The sequence below is a fragment of the Geotrypetes seraphini genome, chromosome 6, assembly GCF_902459505.1.
Source record: "Geotrypetes seraphini chromosome 6, aGeoSer1.1, whole genome shotgun sequence".
NCBI classification, from domain to species: Eukaryota; Metazoa; Chordata; class Amphibia; order Gymnophiona; family Dermophiidae; genus Geotrypetes; species Geotrypetes seraphini.
Window position 1 is genome coordinate 172872007 of NC_047089.1, and position 18601 is coordinate 172890607.

General features: G+C 40.9%; 1 protein-coding gene across 3 annotated transcripts in view; it reads right to left on the minus strand.

Annotated features, from left to right (window-relative positions):
* SHROOM2 (shroom family member 2) overlaps positions 1-18601 on the minus strand; it is a 290675-nt gene that overhangs the window by 25836 nt on the left and 246238 nt on the right. For all 3 annotated transcript variants that reach the window (XM_033948357.1, XM_033948356.1, XM_033948358.1), the window contains 2 exons: positions 5561-6292; positions 627-1172 (listed from right to left, as the gene is read on the minus strand). In XM_033948357.1, the coding sequence (XP_033804248.1) occupies positions 627-1172; positions 5561-6292 (1278 nt within the window). The remainder of the gene's footprint in view (positions 1-626; positions 1173-5560; positions 6293-18601) is intronic.

An 18601-nucleotide genomic window follows, 5' to 3' on the forward strand; every position in this document is an offset into this window, starting at 1 on the left:
TAAGAACCTTGTAGGAAATAGTGGTAATCAAGCTTTGACAGTGCATTCCGCAAATCGATCAAAACCGCCCTATTCGAAAAATTCACGGACTAAAATTGTCCCCTCCCGCACTAGGACTCCCCTCCCTCTAAACGCCTTTCTTTCTTTCTCAAGATGCCCCTCATGTACTCAGATATTCGCTATCCATAGTACTCCAATTCAAATGGAAGTTCTAAAGAAATACTCAGTTACTCATTACCCATTGAACCCCAATCTGTAACTTTCCCCTCTTCACTATTGTATTATATTTAGACTCATTGTACGATACTGTATTAGACTTATGTATGGTGTTGACTTATTGTATTGTAGTATATTTAGACTCGTTGTATTATATTGTACTGTGTTGTATACACTCATTGTATTGTATCGTACTGTATTGTATTGTTTTGTCTTGTATTGTATTGTATGTTGACTTATTGTATTGTATTGTGACCTTGTTATTCGCTGAATGTCCAGCCTTCTTACAGTGTGAACCGCCTAGAAGTCACCTGACTATGGCGGTATAGAAAAATAAAGTTATTATTATTAAAGTTATTATTAAATAAACAATAAATGAATACACATATAAGACAAGACACTCTACGTACTTTTCCTCTGTAAGTTTGGGAGAGGGAACTTTAGCAAGGAGCTTCCTCCGCTGCTGTGCATCTTCTAAGAGATGGTCATCTTTGGGAAAGATTCCAGCCATTAAGTCCATGGCAGTTTTCAATTTTACATTAGGATCCAAAATGTCTGCTAGTGATTTATCCTTCCCTATAATCTCTCTGGCCAGTTCTTCTGATTTCAGATCGTCAAGAGTCTTCTCTTTGGCCTTCACATAGCTTACTGAAAGGTTGGTGAAATTACAGTCCTTCAAGATGTTCTCAGGTGAGTTTGATGGTTGGGAACCAGCTGCTTTGTTTTCAACGTCACGCTCTGGATCTAGCCTCGTATAAGCACAAAAGCGAGAATAGGACTGCTCAGACGTACTCAGAGTTTTAATCTGGTCCTTCTCTAAACCAATCGGTAAGGCAGGAGGCTCTATGTTACTTAACAAATTTTGGCGATTTTCCTTCTCTGCATGGCTCTCAGAGTGAACAATCTTGATGGGAACCATTTTCACTGTTGTATTTTTACCTATGACCCTTTCAATTCTGGAAAATAAATATGATGTATTTAATTATATTAGAAAAAAAATCATGCACATTAATTAATTTATTAATTCTACAACTACAAGGAAAAAAGTGTAGACATTTTAGCAGCGATATAGTGATAATTTTATTATTGTAATAAAATATTTTTTCATGGAAGCAGCTGTGGCTCACCAGGTAAAATATTTTTCACTTCTCATGCTTTGGATCTCAAACTAGTTAAACTTTCAAAACTACCTTGCAATTGGCTAAACAGATACTATAATTTTGTAGGTTTGGCAGTTCAATTCCAAACTACTAATGGCTCCTTTTCCAAAGGCGCATGCTAAAATGCCGTGAGCGCTAGCCGCTACCGCCTCCGCTTGAGCAGGCGATAGTTTTCCGGGTAGCGCGCGCTATAGCGTGTGCTAATCCGGTGCATGTACTAAAAATGTAAAAGGAGCCCTAAATGTCAGCTAGAATAACTTTTCTTCTTATTGCCCCATTGACTAAAACATGTTACTCTACACTCTTTCAAGTATGGGTGTCCACGATACTCCCTAATATCATCATACAATAATCTTTCAGGTGTTCCTCATTTAACAAACTGACACCGGACACACAGTGATGCTTTTAGGTCTCATGCTCCCTCTTTGGAATTCAAAGTGCATTTTATTTTAGCAAGTTCAAGGAGGGTGCCAAGACCTGGTTATTCTACTGTGCCTATCCTCAGTAATAATTTCCCACCAATATAGGGCAATTCCAAAGCCCTTTTCTTTTCTGTCCTTCTAATTATTCGATTGCCTTTGGATTGATTGTCTTTCTTTATATTCACACCCGTCCCTCTCTTTTCCTTGCTGGGTTTTTCTTTTTGTCTATTTGTTTGTAAATGTATCATTTTAGGCCCAATTTTTGTTTTAAGTTTATGACTGATGCTTTACTGGCTTTATTCTGGTGGTGCAAACTGCTCTGTCAGTTCTTATTGAAATAGTAGTATAGAAAAACACTAGAACATACTGAAGGTTCTCTACCAATCTTTGAGGCACACTCAGCCAATCAGGATTTCAGAATATCCACAATGAATGTGCACAAGATAGATTTGAATACAACTGAAATACTGTCGCAATGTTTTCTTCAGTGTGACCTGATCGGGCCCTGCCACTTCCTGACTGGCGATCAATTGAGCCCGTTTCTCACTGCCTTCTACCTCTTTTCTGGAAACTCTTGCATCAAGAACCATAACTTTTCTCCAGACACACATTTTTAATAAGGATCAAATTCTGACTACCCCCCCTCCAAAACAAAACAAACCCCCCCCCCACAAAAAAACCACCAAACACAAACCAAAACATGGAAACTGTTTCTGATTATAAAGCAAATAGGCGTCTGGAGTAGCTGGGAAAAGTGGTTCAAAATGGTGCTTGAACTGGAGCTGATAATTACATGACATTAGTTTCTTTTATTCCGCCAATGCTGTTAGTAAGAAAGAATATAAGATTCCAAGCAGTGCACACAGAAAGTAGTAAAAGCTGAACTGCTGCCAAGCTGAAACTGAGGCAGTTCAGCAACCCAGTCAGGAGTGGATGTTACAGCTGGAGCTGGTTTCCTATAGCAGTAGTTGTGCAAGGCTGACCAGAGCCCTCTCTATACTAACACTACAGGAATAACACTGAAGTACAAATCTGGGTGCTCAATTTTGTACAGGTCCACAAAGTAACTGCCTTAATTAGGGATAGCAATCAATCATTGGCTTTGACAGGCGCTTAATTGGCAGTCATTAGGAATTATTCATCCCATTCTATAATATGTGCACCTAATTTCAGTCAAAAGGGAGCATGGTCATGGGAGGAGAATGGGTGGGTCGGGGGTCATTCCAAGAATTTAGATGCAATGTTATAGAATACGTACATTTGTGCACCTAACTGCCTTTATTTGGGCATATGTTAAACAAACTTATAAGGCACTATTTAAAGTCTTATTCCTGAAATTATCACCATGTAGCATAAATCCAATATCCAATTCCAAGCTTCCAACCTTTAAAGTATTCTTTCTATATTACACCTTTAGATCCTTATCTGGAGTTGCTGCTTCTGTTTTAGCCATAGACCTCAGAAACATAGACTCTTCAAATACAAGATCTTGTATTTGAAGAGTCTATGCGGGATGGTGGTTAACGGCATGTGAGGATCCCTGACGAAGCGGCAGCGAAACATGTCGGGTCCACCAGCCTAGTACAGCAACACTTTTGAAGATAAGTACACATACTTCATTAGTTGTTTTAAAAGTTATAAAAAGTGTTTAAAAAACATAAAAGTACTGAGCATTAGCTATTAAAATTTAAGCCTTGACCGATGAAGAGGTTACACATGAATCTCCCCGTTATGAGAACATAGCCTGTATGGGACGGAGGAGGGGTGTTTCTGAGGTCTATGGCTAAAACAGAAGCAGAAACACCAGATAAGGATCTAAAGGTGTAATATAGAAAGAATACTTTAAAGGTTGGAAGCTTGGAATTGGATATTGGATTTATTTGGGCATAAGCATAAATGCAGACACTCGATGTTAGGCGTATGATGCATACTGAGCTAGTACTCTGTAAAGACTGTTCTGTGCGGATCATCCTGACAATGACTTTTGGGTAATCTATAGAGAATTCCTCCATTAACTGCATTCTGCTTGCATCCGGTTTATTCTGCTACCCCCACAGTGGAATAGTAAGGGTGAGAGGTGCCTAGAGTGATGGCACTCCTACATTCTTTTCAACCCCTCCCCACCGCACACGTCTCTTCCCTTCCCCCCCCAGTACTTCCAACCTGCAGCATCTCCAACCTGCTGCTTGTGCCGGCCTCAGCTCTCTACCTGGTCCTGGGACTGACTTCAGAGGGAGAGCTGAGGCTGGAGCTGCTGCTCGCACCAGCGAAGAGTTAAGAGGCATAGAGAGGAGGAAGGGAAGACAAGGGGGTACATGCCGGGGGAAGGAGGGCAGCGAATGACCTGGTGTGGAGAAATGCACCAAGATGGCACCTGGGGTGGTATGTCCCTTTTTATAACACCACTCTCTCTCTTTTAGGGCAGGGAACAAGTATTCTTTTGCAGAACATCACATTTTTGGTATGGGCAGGTCATGCTCTCTAATTGGTTCAAAATGGAGATATCAGTCAATGCCCCCATTGCACAGCATCTGCCAAACTTAAAAATAATCCTGCTCTGGTAATGCTAGAGCTATGGCTTTGGCAATAGGAGAGAAGGCATCCACAGCAGAGGAATCCACGCCAAAAAAGTACAGTGGACTTCCAAGAGATAGCCAATAGGGATAGCCAGTACCAACAATATAGTCTGGATAGTATCCTTAGTTATTTCAATCTCAGCTGGCAATGTCAAGAGCAGTGTATTGCAAACCGTGTGCCACGGCACACCAGTGTGCCTCCTGATATTTCAGGTATGCAGTGACACACTGGCAAGAAGGAGAGTCATCTATGCCGGCCAGCTGCTACAGGACATAGAGGCACATCTTGTAGGAAGTCAGCCGGTGCAGATGACTCTCCTCCTCTCCCCCCGGATCCCTCCACCAAGATGGGCCTCGTGCATGCGTGGATGTTGACGTGATGACGTCATGTATATGCGTGATGTCCGCGCATTTCCGGGTGCCTTCTGGCCAGGGCACTGGATTTAGTGTGCTGCCAGCCAGAAAGTTTGCTGTTCTAGAGCATCAGGTAAGCTGGCTGCCTTGAGAAACAGAGATGATTTGCCTAATATTCTAGAGCAGTGGTTTCCAACCCTATCCTGGAGGACCACAAGGCCAATCGGGTTTTCAGGCTAGCCCTAATGAATATGCATGGAGCAGATTTGCATGCTTGTCACATCCATTATATGCAAATCTCTCTCATGCATATTCATTAGGGCTAGCCTGAAAACCCGATTGGCCTGGTGGTCCTCCAGGACAGGGTTGGGAACCACTGCTCTAGAGCAGTGGCAGCGTATTTTCCTTATTTGAAAGAATTGGTTGCATTGCTTTTATGTTTATATGTGTTGGCATTGCCCACTGAAATTAAAAGAACGGACAATATTATTCATCTGTATGGCCAATACTAAAGACCCAAGATGAAGGCTTTTCTGCCAAAACACGGTCCCATGTCAGGTCTCTCATTAAAGTTTGGATGCCAATCCACTCTTGGAGGCCCCCTTGGACTTTGTCATCATTCATTCCATCCACCAGTCTAAAAATTTAGAAGTCTGTTTCCTGAAGTGTGCCAAACTTTCCCGTTTACTAAATCTCACACTAACTACTTAGGGCCCTTTATTAAAAAGGCACCCTCACCAATCCAAATCAGGTGCAAGGGTCAAGTGTTACTTCTCACACTAAGACCGCCAACCAAATCAAAATTAATTCCAGATGCAATTACTGCCCGTACCTAGCCAGGTTCTCATCCTGTAAAGATACTGGTGGTTTATCTGTCAGTTTCTGTGGAGCAAACTGAGGTGATGGAGACCTAGACATTTCCGATCCAGATTTCTGCAAGAAGCGATGCTTCAAAGACAAGGAAGGCTCGGAAATAAAGTGCGTTTTCTCTAAGTATTGCTTCTCATTTTCTGAGAAACTGGTTTGCCCAGGCACCTGTGGTTGGGTACTTATTCGTTCTGCAGGACTCCCAGTTAGAGAGAGATGACCCGAAGCAACATCATCAGCACTGGGGGAATGGGATGGATGTTGGCCAGGCACAGTAAGCATAGAGTTCAAAGATGTGCCAGGGGAAGTAGTTGGTCCAACTGGGCGTTTGTACTTGATGGTATTATCTAGTTTGGGTGGAGGGGGCCTCTGAGGAGCAGGTCCTCGTTTCTTGATGGACACTTCTTGTTCTGTTTGTTGACTGTCCTCTCCCCTGTCCTGGAGATAGAAGAGATTCTCCTTCACATCATGGAGTTCAGAAGAAATGAGGGAAGATAAGCTACGCTCCTTCCTTTCTGGCGGGTATCTGTAATCACTGGGCAATGTTCCCGATCTAGCTCTGCTTTCTTGTGCCAAAACCACGGGCTCTCTTGTTTGAGATGGTCTACTGGATAAACTATGTCCATGTCCTAAATTCTGGTCAAAAGCATCTCTGGTTTCACTTGAATTGTTGGTTCCATACACAATCTTGCTTTGCCTAGAAAGAAGAAAAGTATGTTTTAAATTAGACTGTGTATATGGATATTATTATAATATCTGGTCAAAGCCAGTAAACAAAACTACTGACGGTGTTAACATACAATGCTATACCCTGTAACACCTTGAGGCCTATACATAAATTCATGCTAAAAATATTTATCTGAATACACACAAAATTTAACAAAGTCTAAATGCCACTTAGCAGGCAATGCACTAAATCTTAAACACTTTCTCTACAGTATAGCTCATGCATGCTTTTAGCATGTGTAATTAACTCAAAAAGTTTAGTATGCACATGACGGATCCTGAAATCCAACCCCACATGAAAGGGAATGGACATCTGCTGTCTAGGTCAGCAAATACAAATCATAAATGATCATATAACAAAAAAAGAGCGAGAGGTGCCAGGGAAGCTGAATGTGGGCAAAACAAGTAGAAAATTTATCCTACTCACAATTTCTATTTATTTAATATCTTTTTTTATCCCCTAGTTTCCAGGATCTCCTACTGTTCACGGTTCGCAATTAGTCTAGTACAGGGGTGGGCAATTCTGGTCCTCGAGGGCTGGAATCCAGTCGGGTTTTCAGGATTTCCCCAAAGAATATGTATTGAAAGCAGTGCATGCAAATAGATCTCATGTATATTCATTGGAGAAATTCTCATTCTGGGAAAGCATCAGTTAGGGACTTGGAAAAAATGCCAACTCAATTAAAGCATAACAGAGGGGACCTAAGAAAATTTGATGGCAAGAATGGTGTTTCTTGTGCAATAACTGAGAAATAAAACAGCAATGAATTGGTTTTAAATCAATGGCTTGGTTAACAACATTTCCCCCCCCCAACCCTGCACTGAAAGTTTTACAGACCCCTAATGGAGGCAAGTAGCTAAAACATGGCTGCACTGGGTCATTAAATCTCACCATCTTTTTGGAGGAATCTTTAGCTTCATACTATCTTGACAGGTCCCTGTGCTATGTTTCTGTCTGGTCAATATGATTCTGCTGAGTCATTATGGAACAGAAATGGGTTTAGCGCGTTGGATGGAGTTGTTTAGAAGAGGCAAAAGGTAGGTACACCTATACAATTGATTATGCGAAACTGGAAAAATTGGGATCGTCTAAATTTCACATTCTGGTGGGCAAATTTATAAATATGAGAAAATGAATGCTGATTTGTCGGGGAATATAAAAATTTTTAAATTAATATGGGGCCCATTGATGTCGTTTGTAGAATTATTATAGTTTTGAATTTTGTTGATATATCAAATGCACATCCAGGGGGAGGGGGGTGGATTTTTCTTTGAATTTAATTTTTGAATTTTTTATTGATTGATGGGGTGGGTTGGATTGGTTTGGATTTTGAATAATTAAATATTTCTATAGGTGCTTACTATTTCCTTATAAAGATGAAAAATATGTTATTTGTACTTTTTGAAGGATATGAATATATTTCATTAATAACTATATAATAATTTTTTGATGGGAAAAATGTATTGATCTATTTATATATTGTAAGGATTTTTAGTGATGTATAAAGTGTAAAATGAATTTTTCTTGTATTCACTTAATGAAAGTGTTAAAAATGAATAAAGATATTTAAAAAAAAAAAAAAAAAAAAGAAGAGGCAAAAGGCACATCTTCACTTTTACTTGCAATACAACAGGCTGGATAAATATTTTGAAAGACAGCTACAATGGAAGTATATCTTAAGTTTATATACCACAATGAATGGTTTAATAGACTGCAATTGCAAACTTTAAACAATAGGGACCTAAGACACTGGGAGATAAAAAATATCACCAATGCCTCTCAGCCTACACATTTTTCTTTTGCAGAAGGGCTTCACCTGAATCCCCATGTCAGTAGTGGTAACAGCAGAGCCCACTTTAAAGCACAGATGAGAAACTGAGCCAGTGCACACACTGCTCTCAGACCTCTGCCTCCTGTATGGAACTAGGAAGCACTGAGACCCTCAGGGAGCTTGGGAGCAGAACATGAATCGAGTCAATCCCTGGCTAATGCTCTTTCACAGTGAGCTACTTATTCTGCCACGGTGACTGGGTTCCAGATTGGCTCCTCCTCCTGAGAAAATAAACAGTCTGTAGAAGCTGAGCAAGTTTCTGCTGGTCTGGGTTTTGGCAAAAGAACAGCCCTTAACATTGGCTAGTTTTCTGGTCCTGCTGACCACCCTTACAAAAAATACCAACAGACTGGCCAAATAAAGCGCGGTTGTCAAACCCTTTCCTATATCATTAGTTTTTCAGTCCATTTCTGCCAAAAACAAATACCACATTTCTGCGATGTTCCCAATTAATATTATTCAGAAAGCTATACTTTATGGGCCACAAAATGTTTGTTTACGGTCAATTAGATTAGTATCAACATGATAACCTCGGTCATGCTTCCTAGGTTCTTCATGTCACAGGCATACTCTTGGCCAGCAGCGATTAATTTTTCTCTAGAAGTTTACCACAAGATCCAATTATTTGCCTTTTGAAATCCTTGTTCTTCTTGGTTTCAAATGTCAACTACCACCACCACCACCTTCTCATTCCCCCCCCTTCTTGCCTATCATTACCAGGAAATCATTATATCTGCACTAGAAAATGACATGGGGACAAATTTATCCCCATTCCCGCAGGACCTCAATTTCCCTGCTCCATTCCCGTGAGTTTTGTTGCTATACCTGCCCAATTCCTGTAAGTTCTGCCTTAACCGAACAAAGCCTCGAACACTTGAACAAAGCCATAACACTTATGATTTTAAAGTGTTTGAGGCTTGTGCAGATGAGGATGGAGCTTGCAGGAATGGGGCAGGAACAGGAAAATGAGTTCCCATGGGGACGGGGAGAAATGTGTCCCCGTGTCATTCTCTAATCTGCACTCTCCTATTCTTATTCCCCTCGCTTCTTCCTCTTCTCCATCCTCCCTCTTATACTTCCTTATTTGCTTGAGCTTCCTCCCCTCTCGCCTCTCTACCTTTCTCCCTAACCTTTCTCTCTCCTTTGTTCCCTATGTTTTAATTTCTCTGTGCTCCTCTAATCTTATTTCTCACTTGTCTTATCTATCCCCCCACCCCTCATTGGTCTTTCTCCTCACTCTCCTTCTTGCCAGTCCAAGGATGGGAGTGTCTACTTTTTGATTATGAGGCTGCTTCTCACAGCTGACTGGCTCCATGAATCAGCAGCAGACTTAAGCTTGCACTAGGATTGCTCTCTCCATTTAGCATTTGGATACCAAGAATTTGGGACAGCCATAATAGGCTCCAAACCAGTCAGGTTTTCAGGATACCCTAATGGATGGGCATAAGAATTATGCACTGCCTCCACTGAATGCAAAAATATTTCCTACATATTTGTTATGTTTGCATCCCCAGAGGGTTGATATTCCTGAATTAGTCAATCTTCCATAAAGTCAAGCAAGTTTGGGAAAGGCTGGGAATAACATTTTTTTCCCCACTGGCAGGTACCCTTCTTTTGGGATTTCTGAAAGTGTTAAATGCTCATCTAAGCAAATTCTGAAGTATTTACACTTAGAGTACCTGACTATTCAGTGTAAACTATTTAGGATCCCCCCTTGGGTATATACAAGTGGTATATAAATAAATAAATAGAAGCACAGACCACATGGGGAATACTTTTCATTTTTTCCTAGGAAATGTTGGAATTGGGGGTTTTATATACATTGTTTTGGTTCTGTAATATGGGTTTGTATACCAATGTCTCTTTTGATGTGCAGGTATGTCTTATTGTAGAACTTTTACAGGAATCTATTTAGAACAATCCCAAATAAGATGGAATATAAATATAATGGAAGAAATGGAATACACAGTCAATACTAGACCAGAGGAGAAAGGGAAATGGGAACCCCTCCAACCAACGGAACACAGGAGTCAGCTCTCCTCTTCCCCACCTCCTGCTACAGGCTAAAAATATGAATTGAAATTCTTCCATGGTGACTATGGAAAATGCAACCTGTAAATTGTACATTATGTATATTGGTATTAGATCCATAGTAATAATTTGTATGGAGAAACTAGACCCCTAGTATATAACAAGTTGGAATAAAAATTTGTATCAAACTGTACTGTAATTATGGCAAATCATAACCAGTTAACTGTCTTTTATGTATGTTCAACCTGTAACCTGTTCTGAGCTCTATGGGTACAATGGGGGGAGGAAGGGGGAACAAATTAAATAAATAAACTCAGAGGAGCTGGCAATCCTGCACCCTCTGCTCTCTTGATCAAAATAATGAGGTCACTCCTAGCGTTATACTTTTATTCCGCAGCCCTCGCACTACAGTAATATGAAATTCTGGCTCCCGCTCCTGTGTGACGATTTGCAAAAGGATTATTGGCGGTGCTTGCATCTCACTAAAATCTCAACATGTAAGCATCAGCTGAGAAATAACGTAATGACTATAAAATTTGTAACAGGTTTGCTGGAGGGCTTCAACTCCAAAAACATAAAATTACGGTAATAAATTCCACTGGATTTTGCCACTGACCCATATACCAGTATTAGAGCCTGGCAACTTATTGGAGCATTATTACTGCTGATGAGCTTAAACCATTCGTTATCAAGTCACCCCAGGAAAACCCCCCCAAAACAAAACCCGAGGACTATGGCAGCAACAGCTAATTCATTTTGCGTGCTGAAATGTGCAAACACTGTCATTTCAAAGCAACAGTCATTAGTTCTTTACCTTTATGATCTGTAGTAATACAAAGGCTCCCTTTCAAAAAAACGCTCAACTTTAGCACAGCACAGAGATACCACAAAAAAAAAAGACAGAGGCAAAATGTATCTCGATATCAAGCACCATGACATGCAAACTGGAAATAATATGCAGAAGACAACATACAAATCAGGCCTGGAAATTGGGGTGGAAGCATGACCACTGGGCACAAGCAGAGTGACATATGAAGGGTAATTTTTATATGAAGACACCTACTTTAAACAAGAAAGTAGATGCCTATTTTATTTATTTTTTTATAAATCAATCAATAAATACTTTAAACAAGAAAGTAGACACCCATTTAGAAGCAATTGTATAAAGCCACATAGATGCCAACATGTCTTTACAAAATACTAGTCAAGTGGTATTAACACATGCCAACATTGCAGACACATAGTTACACCTGCCCTAAGCAGGTATAAATATTTGTGCCTATGACTTTACAGTAGGTGCAAAGATAACTATTTCATAATCCATTTGTGTACCTGCATGGTCCACATAAGGGTATGCACAGTGGCAAAGCACATACTATACCTTTATGCCAGCAGGTATATTTTTAAGTGTTCACGTATGCATGGAAATGACTTTATACAGTTCCCTCTTTTAAAGTGTTACCAGGGATCTTTTTCACTTTGTTTTACGCCTCTGAAATATGACCACAAATGCATTTGATTAAAACATATGATGAATAACTATTTGTTTAAAAAAATGTCTTTCAGCTTCACAGAGTAGATATTAATCCAATTTAGCACGGCCCAGAGAGGGGAAGAGTAGATTTGTTCTGGTACAAATGGTATGTAACATGTTAGTAAGCAAGGCTCCATGCAAATAGCTTTAACTCCAATATACAGAAAACGTGAACATATTAAACTCTTCTGCTTTATAAGGAATAGGTTAGTGCTCATGCCAGGCATGCTGATCCCATGCTGTCAGCAACAGATATCATCTTACAGTTCAGAAAGAGGAGGAAAAGAGAGAAAGCATCCAATTCCAGGGCAACCCGCAAGGTAGTAACCTGCAAATCGTTAAAGAAGGTTAAATTCTGAAATGTGATAACACTGGCACAGGTACAGTTAGCCATGAAGAACTACTGCTACTACCGTGTTTCCCCGAAAATAAGACACTGTCTTATATTCATATTGGGTTCAAGAAACGCACTAGGGCTTATTTTCTGGGGACGTCTTATTTTTTTGTGTGTACAACGATCATCTTTCACCCATCCCCTTGTGTAGCATCTTTCTATCCCTCCCTCGCATCCCCCCCCATGCAGCAGTACCCCGATGACCCTCCCACTGCGAGGATGACATACCTCTGTTCCAAACAGCGGCAGCACTGAACAGGCTGCTTCGCGGCCTTCCCCGCCAGATCCTTCCCTCTGACGCATCACTGATGACGCGAAGCAGCCTGTTCAGTGCTGCCTCCGCTGATGTTTGGAACAGAAGTATGTCGGCCTTGCAGTGAGAGGGTCAGCGGGGTTCTGCTGTGTGGGATGGGAAGAAAGGATGGAAAGATGCTGTGCAAGGGGATGGGCAAAATTAGAGGAAAGATGTTGCACAGGACATTCGGAAGGGGCTTCAGGGGTCGATCAAACTAGGGCTTATTTTCAGGGAAGGTCTTATTTTCAGGGAAACACGGTATTTATCATTTCAACAGCCCATTCCCTTGTCAAAATATCACCTCGACAAGTCTAACAATGGTGGGTGGCTGAAAAAAGGCTGATATACACCTCATATTTTCCCATAAATAGAGCACCTGAATTTTATCAACTGCTTCACTAAATCCAAATGAGGCAATTATAGCTTAAATGGCGGGGAAGAGTGGGTGAGGATGCCCGGCACGGCAATGCCAGGTGCCAACCTCCCTTACTATGCCACTGGGCAGGAGCCTTTCCTGTCCACTTAAATTGCTTTGCACATCAGGCTCTTTGTATTTAGTTTGTATTTGTTTTACTGATTTTATATTAAGTTCAAATCATCTTTACTGAAAAAAGATTTTTAAAATTAACATGAAATAAAACAATGATAATATAAATTCACTAGTAAACAGTGTATTAAATTATAGACTGATTAAATGCAGAGATCAGGCGATGCAGCACAAAAGATTACAATGATATTCCAAAATTTATTAAGTTTCACAATAGAGCTAGTTTTTTTAAAGCTATTTAGGCCTCATGTTTATATAGTAGACAAATAGAATTTCACCAAAAATTAAAAAGTACATCTTAAGAGTTATCCTTCTGCTCTAATAATACAGTTTTAATCACAGTTGATATTATAACACATTATAACTAAGGTATTCGCCAGGGTAGACCTGGCTGGGCCTCCGCGTGTGCGGATCGTCGGACTAGATGGACCCCTGGTCTGATCCAGTGCAGGCATTTCTTATGTTCTTATGAGATATTGATATAACACAGGAGATAAACAGAGCGTAAAATAATAAATTTAAATGGCATGGAAATATTCAAATGATGCTTGCCTGGGCGGTGGACACGCAAACACTCATAATACTGACAGACTCTTGCGCACGCGACGTACACCTCATCTATTCTAGTTTATACTTATGAAGGGAATTTTTAAAAATAAAGTAAAATTCTGGACTCTCTCGTGGCACACCTGGAATCTCTTTGGGGCCTACCACATAGTTTGAGAGACCAGACTTGCTGGCTCTTCTAAATGCTGAGCAGCCCTCATTACATGGCAAAGGAACCTCATATTAACAGTGCCAGTCTACCTTTGATAAAACCTGTTTGAGAAGGATGAATCAGTTTAGCATTAACTTTAGGCAATCTGACTGCTAGTATCCTTGCACAGATCTTGCGGTCGCAATTCTGTAAGGAGATTGATCTACAGTTCTTAGCAAGCAATTTATCTCTGCTAGGTTTATCAAGTACAATATTAGCCTCAGTAAAAGTACTTTTACTTTGATTTTGAGAAATAAAATCATCATTGAATGTGAATATGGAGATGATTTGTATACCACTGAATAGTGATCAGATACTCTAGGGCAGGGGTGTCCAACCTTTTGGCTTCCCTGGGCCGCATTGGCCAAAAAAAGTGTTTCTGGGGCTGCACAAACATGCAAATGCTGCAGCAAGACAGAGGAGGGAGCCGGCAAGATGGTAAACACCCGGGGGCAGCAGAGGAAAACACTGCATCGCCCTTGACCGGGGCTGCACAAAATACTTCACGGGGCCACATGCAGCCTTTGGGCCACAGGTTGGACACCCCTGCTCTAGGGGCTCCTTTTACGAAGCTGCGTTAGCGGCTTTATCGCATGCAACTTTTTATCACGCGCTAACCTCCACGCTGGCCGAAAAACTACCGCCTGCTCAAGAGGAGGCGGTAGCGGCTAGCGCAGCCGGCAGTTTAGCGTGCTATTAAGCATGTTAAAACGCTAACACGGCTTCGTAAAAGGAGCCTTAGGTGTTTCCCTATCTATACCGGTGGAATCACAATCTAACTATGGTGACTGAGCCTTCAAATGGTAAGTAGCAAACAGAGTTGATGCATTTTTATAAAAATCAATGGCTTGACTATCCCCTCCGGACGCTTTCCCAGCTTTTAGAGATTTGATAGCCTGAGAAATTCTCCTCTAAAGAAATTGGTAAGTTTTAGTTGGTTAATCTCAGACTCGCTTAATTGTGGTTTGGGCAATTCTTTTAGGAAGTCAGAAATCTCAAGGTCAGAAGGAGATTTTTTTGAACAATAGATCTCTGAGAAGAACTGAACAACTCGGTCAAGAATACGATTGTTATCACTATTCTTAGTTAAAATTTTGGGGTCACTTCTAATATCAGTATTATGAATGGCTTTCTTTTTCGCTTTTAAATAATATGTCAAATGCTTGGAATGGTGGAGACAAAAAAGCGTATCTGAATTCAAGAAAGCTTGGGACAAGTACAATAAAACCTTGGATTGCACGTGTTTTGTAAGACGAGCAAAATATTTTATTAAATTTTAACTTGATATACAAGCAATGCCTTGCAATACAAGTACATACAGTATGCACACATCACAACTGAGACAATGGTTCTTCTCTCTCTGACGCTGCAAGAGTGTAGTGACTGTCCTAAACGAGCGAGGTCTTGCAATACGAGTACATATAGTATTTTGTATTAAAATTTTGGAGTTGTGAAACAAATCGTCTTGAGTTTCCATTATTTCCTATGGAGAAATTTGCTTTGATATACGAGTGTTTTGGCTTCCCTGGGCCGCATTTGGATTACAAGCATGTTTTCGGAACAAATTATGCTCGTAAACCAAGCTTTTACTGTATTTTGTATTAAAGTTTTGGGTTGTGGATCAAATCGTCTGAGTTTCCATTATTTCTTATGGGGAAATTCGCTTTGATATACGAGTGCTTTGGATTACAAACATGCTATTGGAACGAATCAATCTCGCAAACCAAGGTTTTACTGTACACTGGATCTCTAAAGAAAAGGAGGGGATAAGTAGATGGCATGGCTAGGCAGACTAGATAAGTCATATGTCTTTATTTGACTTCATTTTTCTTATGATCTATCTAAGACCATATGCAGAATAAAAATGTAACATATCAAAATAAAACCAGTACTTTATAAAAATCAATTGAAAATTCAAGTTCCATTGCTATAAAGTAATTAAAAAAAATCTGCTGTTTTTCAAGAGTCACTACAGAAGGTGTAGCTGCAATGTGAAAATTCAATATATCCAAAATAATGAAGACACCGAGGCCTGGATTTTGTAAATGGTGCCATTAGCAGTGGCCACTTACAGAAGCGGCATTGCTCACGTGTCCATCATGCAATGGTGCCGTTTTCAGAATTGTGGCCATGTCTAAAGTAGGTGCTGGAAATGAAGGCTAGGATTATATAGGCCTACATTTCCAACGCCTACTTTACACGAGAATCCCGTCTATCGAGGCACCGAAGGACACCTTCATTAACATCCAGTGTAAACCACAATTACTAGGTGGCACTTTTAATAGGCATCTGCAGACGCCTACATTTTTTTTTCTTTTAATTGGTTTTAAATGATGTGGTCAACTACCATGCTGTTTATCACCAATTAAACCAATTAAGTTAGGTGGGGGTAGGACTATTACTGCCGCCTAACTTACAGCGCAGTTGTTAGAAATCAGGCCCAAAGCACTTATCTCTTCATATAAATCAACAATGCCCTTCATTCAGCACCTTGTTTAATTCTCTTCCTCAGAGCTGATGTCTGCATCTTTCAACAGCACACCCTGTGCAGCTTATTAGGTCAACGCAGATACTATCAGCAGTATCATTATTAATTGGGTAATACTATTGATATTTTTTCGCACTTGTTTACATTTAGGGGTGTTTTTGTATTTTTATTCTCCACATTGTTTTTGTTCTTTTGGAATCGGATGGCATCCACCAAAAATACCGATAAGCAACATACTCTACACAAAGGGATGTTCAGAAGTCTTTACAATGATGGTGAAACTTATTATTGGGAGACTTTGATAAATATGATATCTCTCCGGAAAATCCGCCGGAAGAGGAAGCAGCGTAGACGCAGGGCTAAGAGAAGGGGCAGGACCGCCGGCAGAGGAAGCAGCAGGACGACGGTAGGAAACTTCTACATGATGGGGGGGGATTGGGGAGGCTGTGGGGGTGCGAGCGGTCCTTCGGGGTGGGGGTGCGGGTTCAAGCGCGAGCGGTCCTTCGGGGTGGGGGTGCGAGCAGTCCTGGGGGGGGGGTGAATTGGACGTCGGGGGGGGGGGGGCATCAGGCTTTCAGGGTGGGGACAGGACTTCAAGGGGGAGAGGAGAGTCGGGGCGGGCTAAAGGAGAGTTGGGCTGGCCAGAGGAGAGTCTGGGCAGGCGAAAGGAGAGTCGGGCAGCGACGGGAGAGTCGGGGCGGCATGCGCGGTATACAGGTGTGCGCGGTATATAAAAATTTATTTACATAAATTACAGTTCCCCGCGTGCTATACCCGTGTGCGTGTTTTACACGGGTGCGCGGTATATGAGTGAAAATACGGTAATCCTTACAGTACTGTGGCTGTGACACTTGAACACAGCAAAAATTGGACCACAGAAGACTTGAAACAGCAGAAAGATGCTCCCTTGGGACAAATAAAAATAACCTCACAAGAGAGACGACAGTCCTCTTGAGTTGATGGTTATATTGTCATCTCATCATCTGCTCCTCTTTCATTTGACAAGAATACATTTATACACTCTCCCCGTGATGCTTAAACACCAGAGTCAGCACTGGATTCAAAATCCAACCATAGTGTTTTAATCTATACCTGGTTACTCAGCACCATCTGATATTAGATATCGGTGCTGAACATCTGGGTATGAGTGACTGATAGAAGTTATTCAGATATCAGTACTAGTTTGCTGTTCTAACCTGCCTCGACAGATATCCAAGTAGCAGTACTGGATAACTTCCAGCTCTTCCAACAAATACCCCAGCACCATCTGGGGCAAACTGAGGTGAATTTCAGCAACATCAGTAGGTCTTTACATTCATGTGACCTGGCTAATTCTATCAGCAGCACTGTTAGAGGTTATACAGGTGAAGGATAATCCTGTATCAGGACGCCCACTACAGGGGCTGGTTATGGCACTTATTTTAAGCCTAATTTATAAAGAAAAATAGACATTTAACTTTCCTTTGTACAACACTAATGCAAGTGGCCATAAATGTATATACATTAAGGTATAATCACTTAAACCTGCCATATATAGCTGCAGTTAGATGTTAGTACATATGTGCATGAAGACAGAATTTTATAATATACATACATATGCATATATGTGCACTGCTTTTTTTCTGTTCCCCCCCCCTCCAGAAGCTGCTGCCCTAGGCGACCACCTAGTCTTGCCCAATCACAGCATGTACTTTTCCACTAGGTGGTATTCTAAGAACAGCCACTTTACATGTATAAATGACTAGAATACTACCTAAGTACTTTCCTGCCATCTAAAATTAGTCAAATCCTTGTAAAACTACCCCTAAAAGGGTGACTAGGCACATTTGGGAAACATCACAAAATTATGTGAATTACAAAGGCTTGGGAGTTCCTCTGGTAATCAGGTTAAGCAAAGAAGGAAACCATTCTTTTCAAGATTAGGAGTAAATCTTTTTCACGCCAATTACCCTGCACATACAACTTTAGATAATGGAAGCTAATAGCCCTCTTTAAAGCTGGCTATTATCATAGTTGATAACTAGTTTCATACATAACAGCAGGAGGAAAAACAGTCATTAGTTACCAGCATAGCTGTTAGCTTGAACCTTTTTACCTCAATGAAGAGCTACAGCTGTACTTTTCAGAAATACAGATTAGCCTGCTGCAGTGATCCAATATACAATTACTATGCGGAATACTACCTAAGGGCAAAAATGTAAAACACCTCTACTACTACTATTTCTATAGCGCTACCAGATGTACGTAGCGCTGTACGGAGTCACAAAGAACACAGTCCCTGCTCGAAAGAGCTTACAATCAAAACAGACAAGACAAATAGGATGTCATGGATACAGTTAAGGGGAATGGTTAATCTGCTGGCTGTGTTGGTGGGCAGTTGGCAGTAGGGTTATGGATTGAAG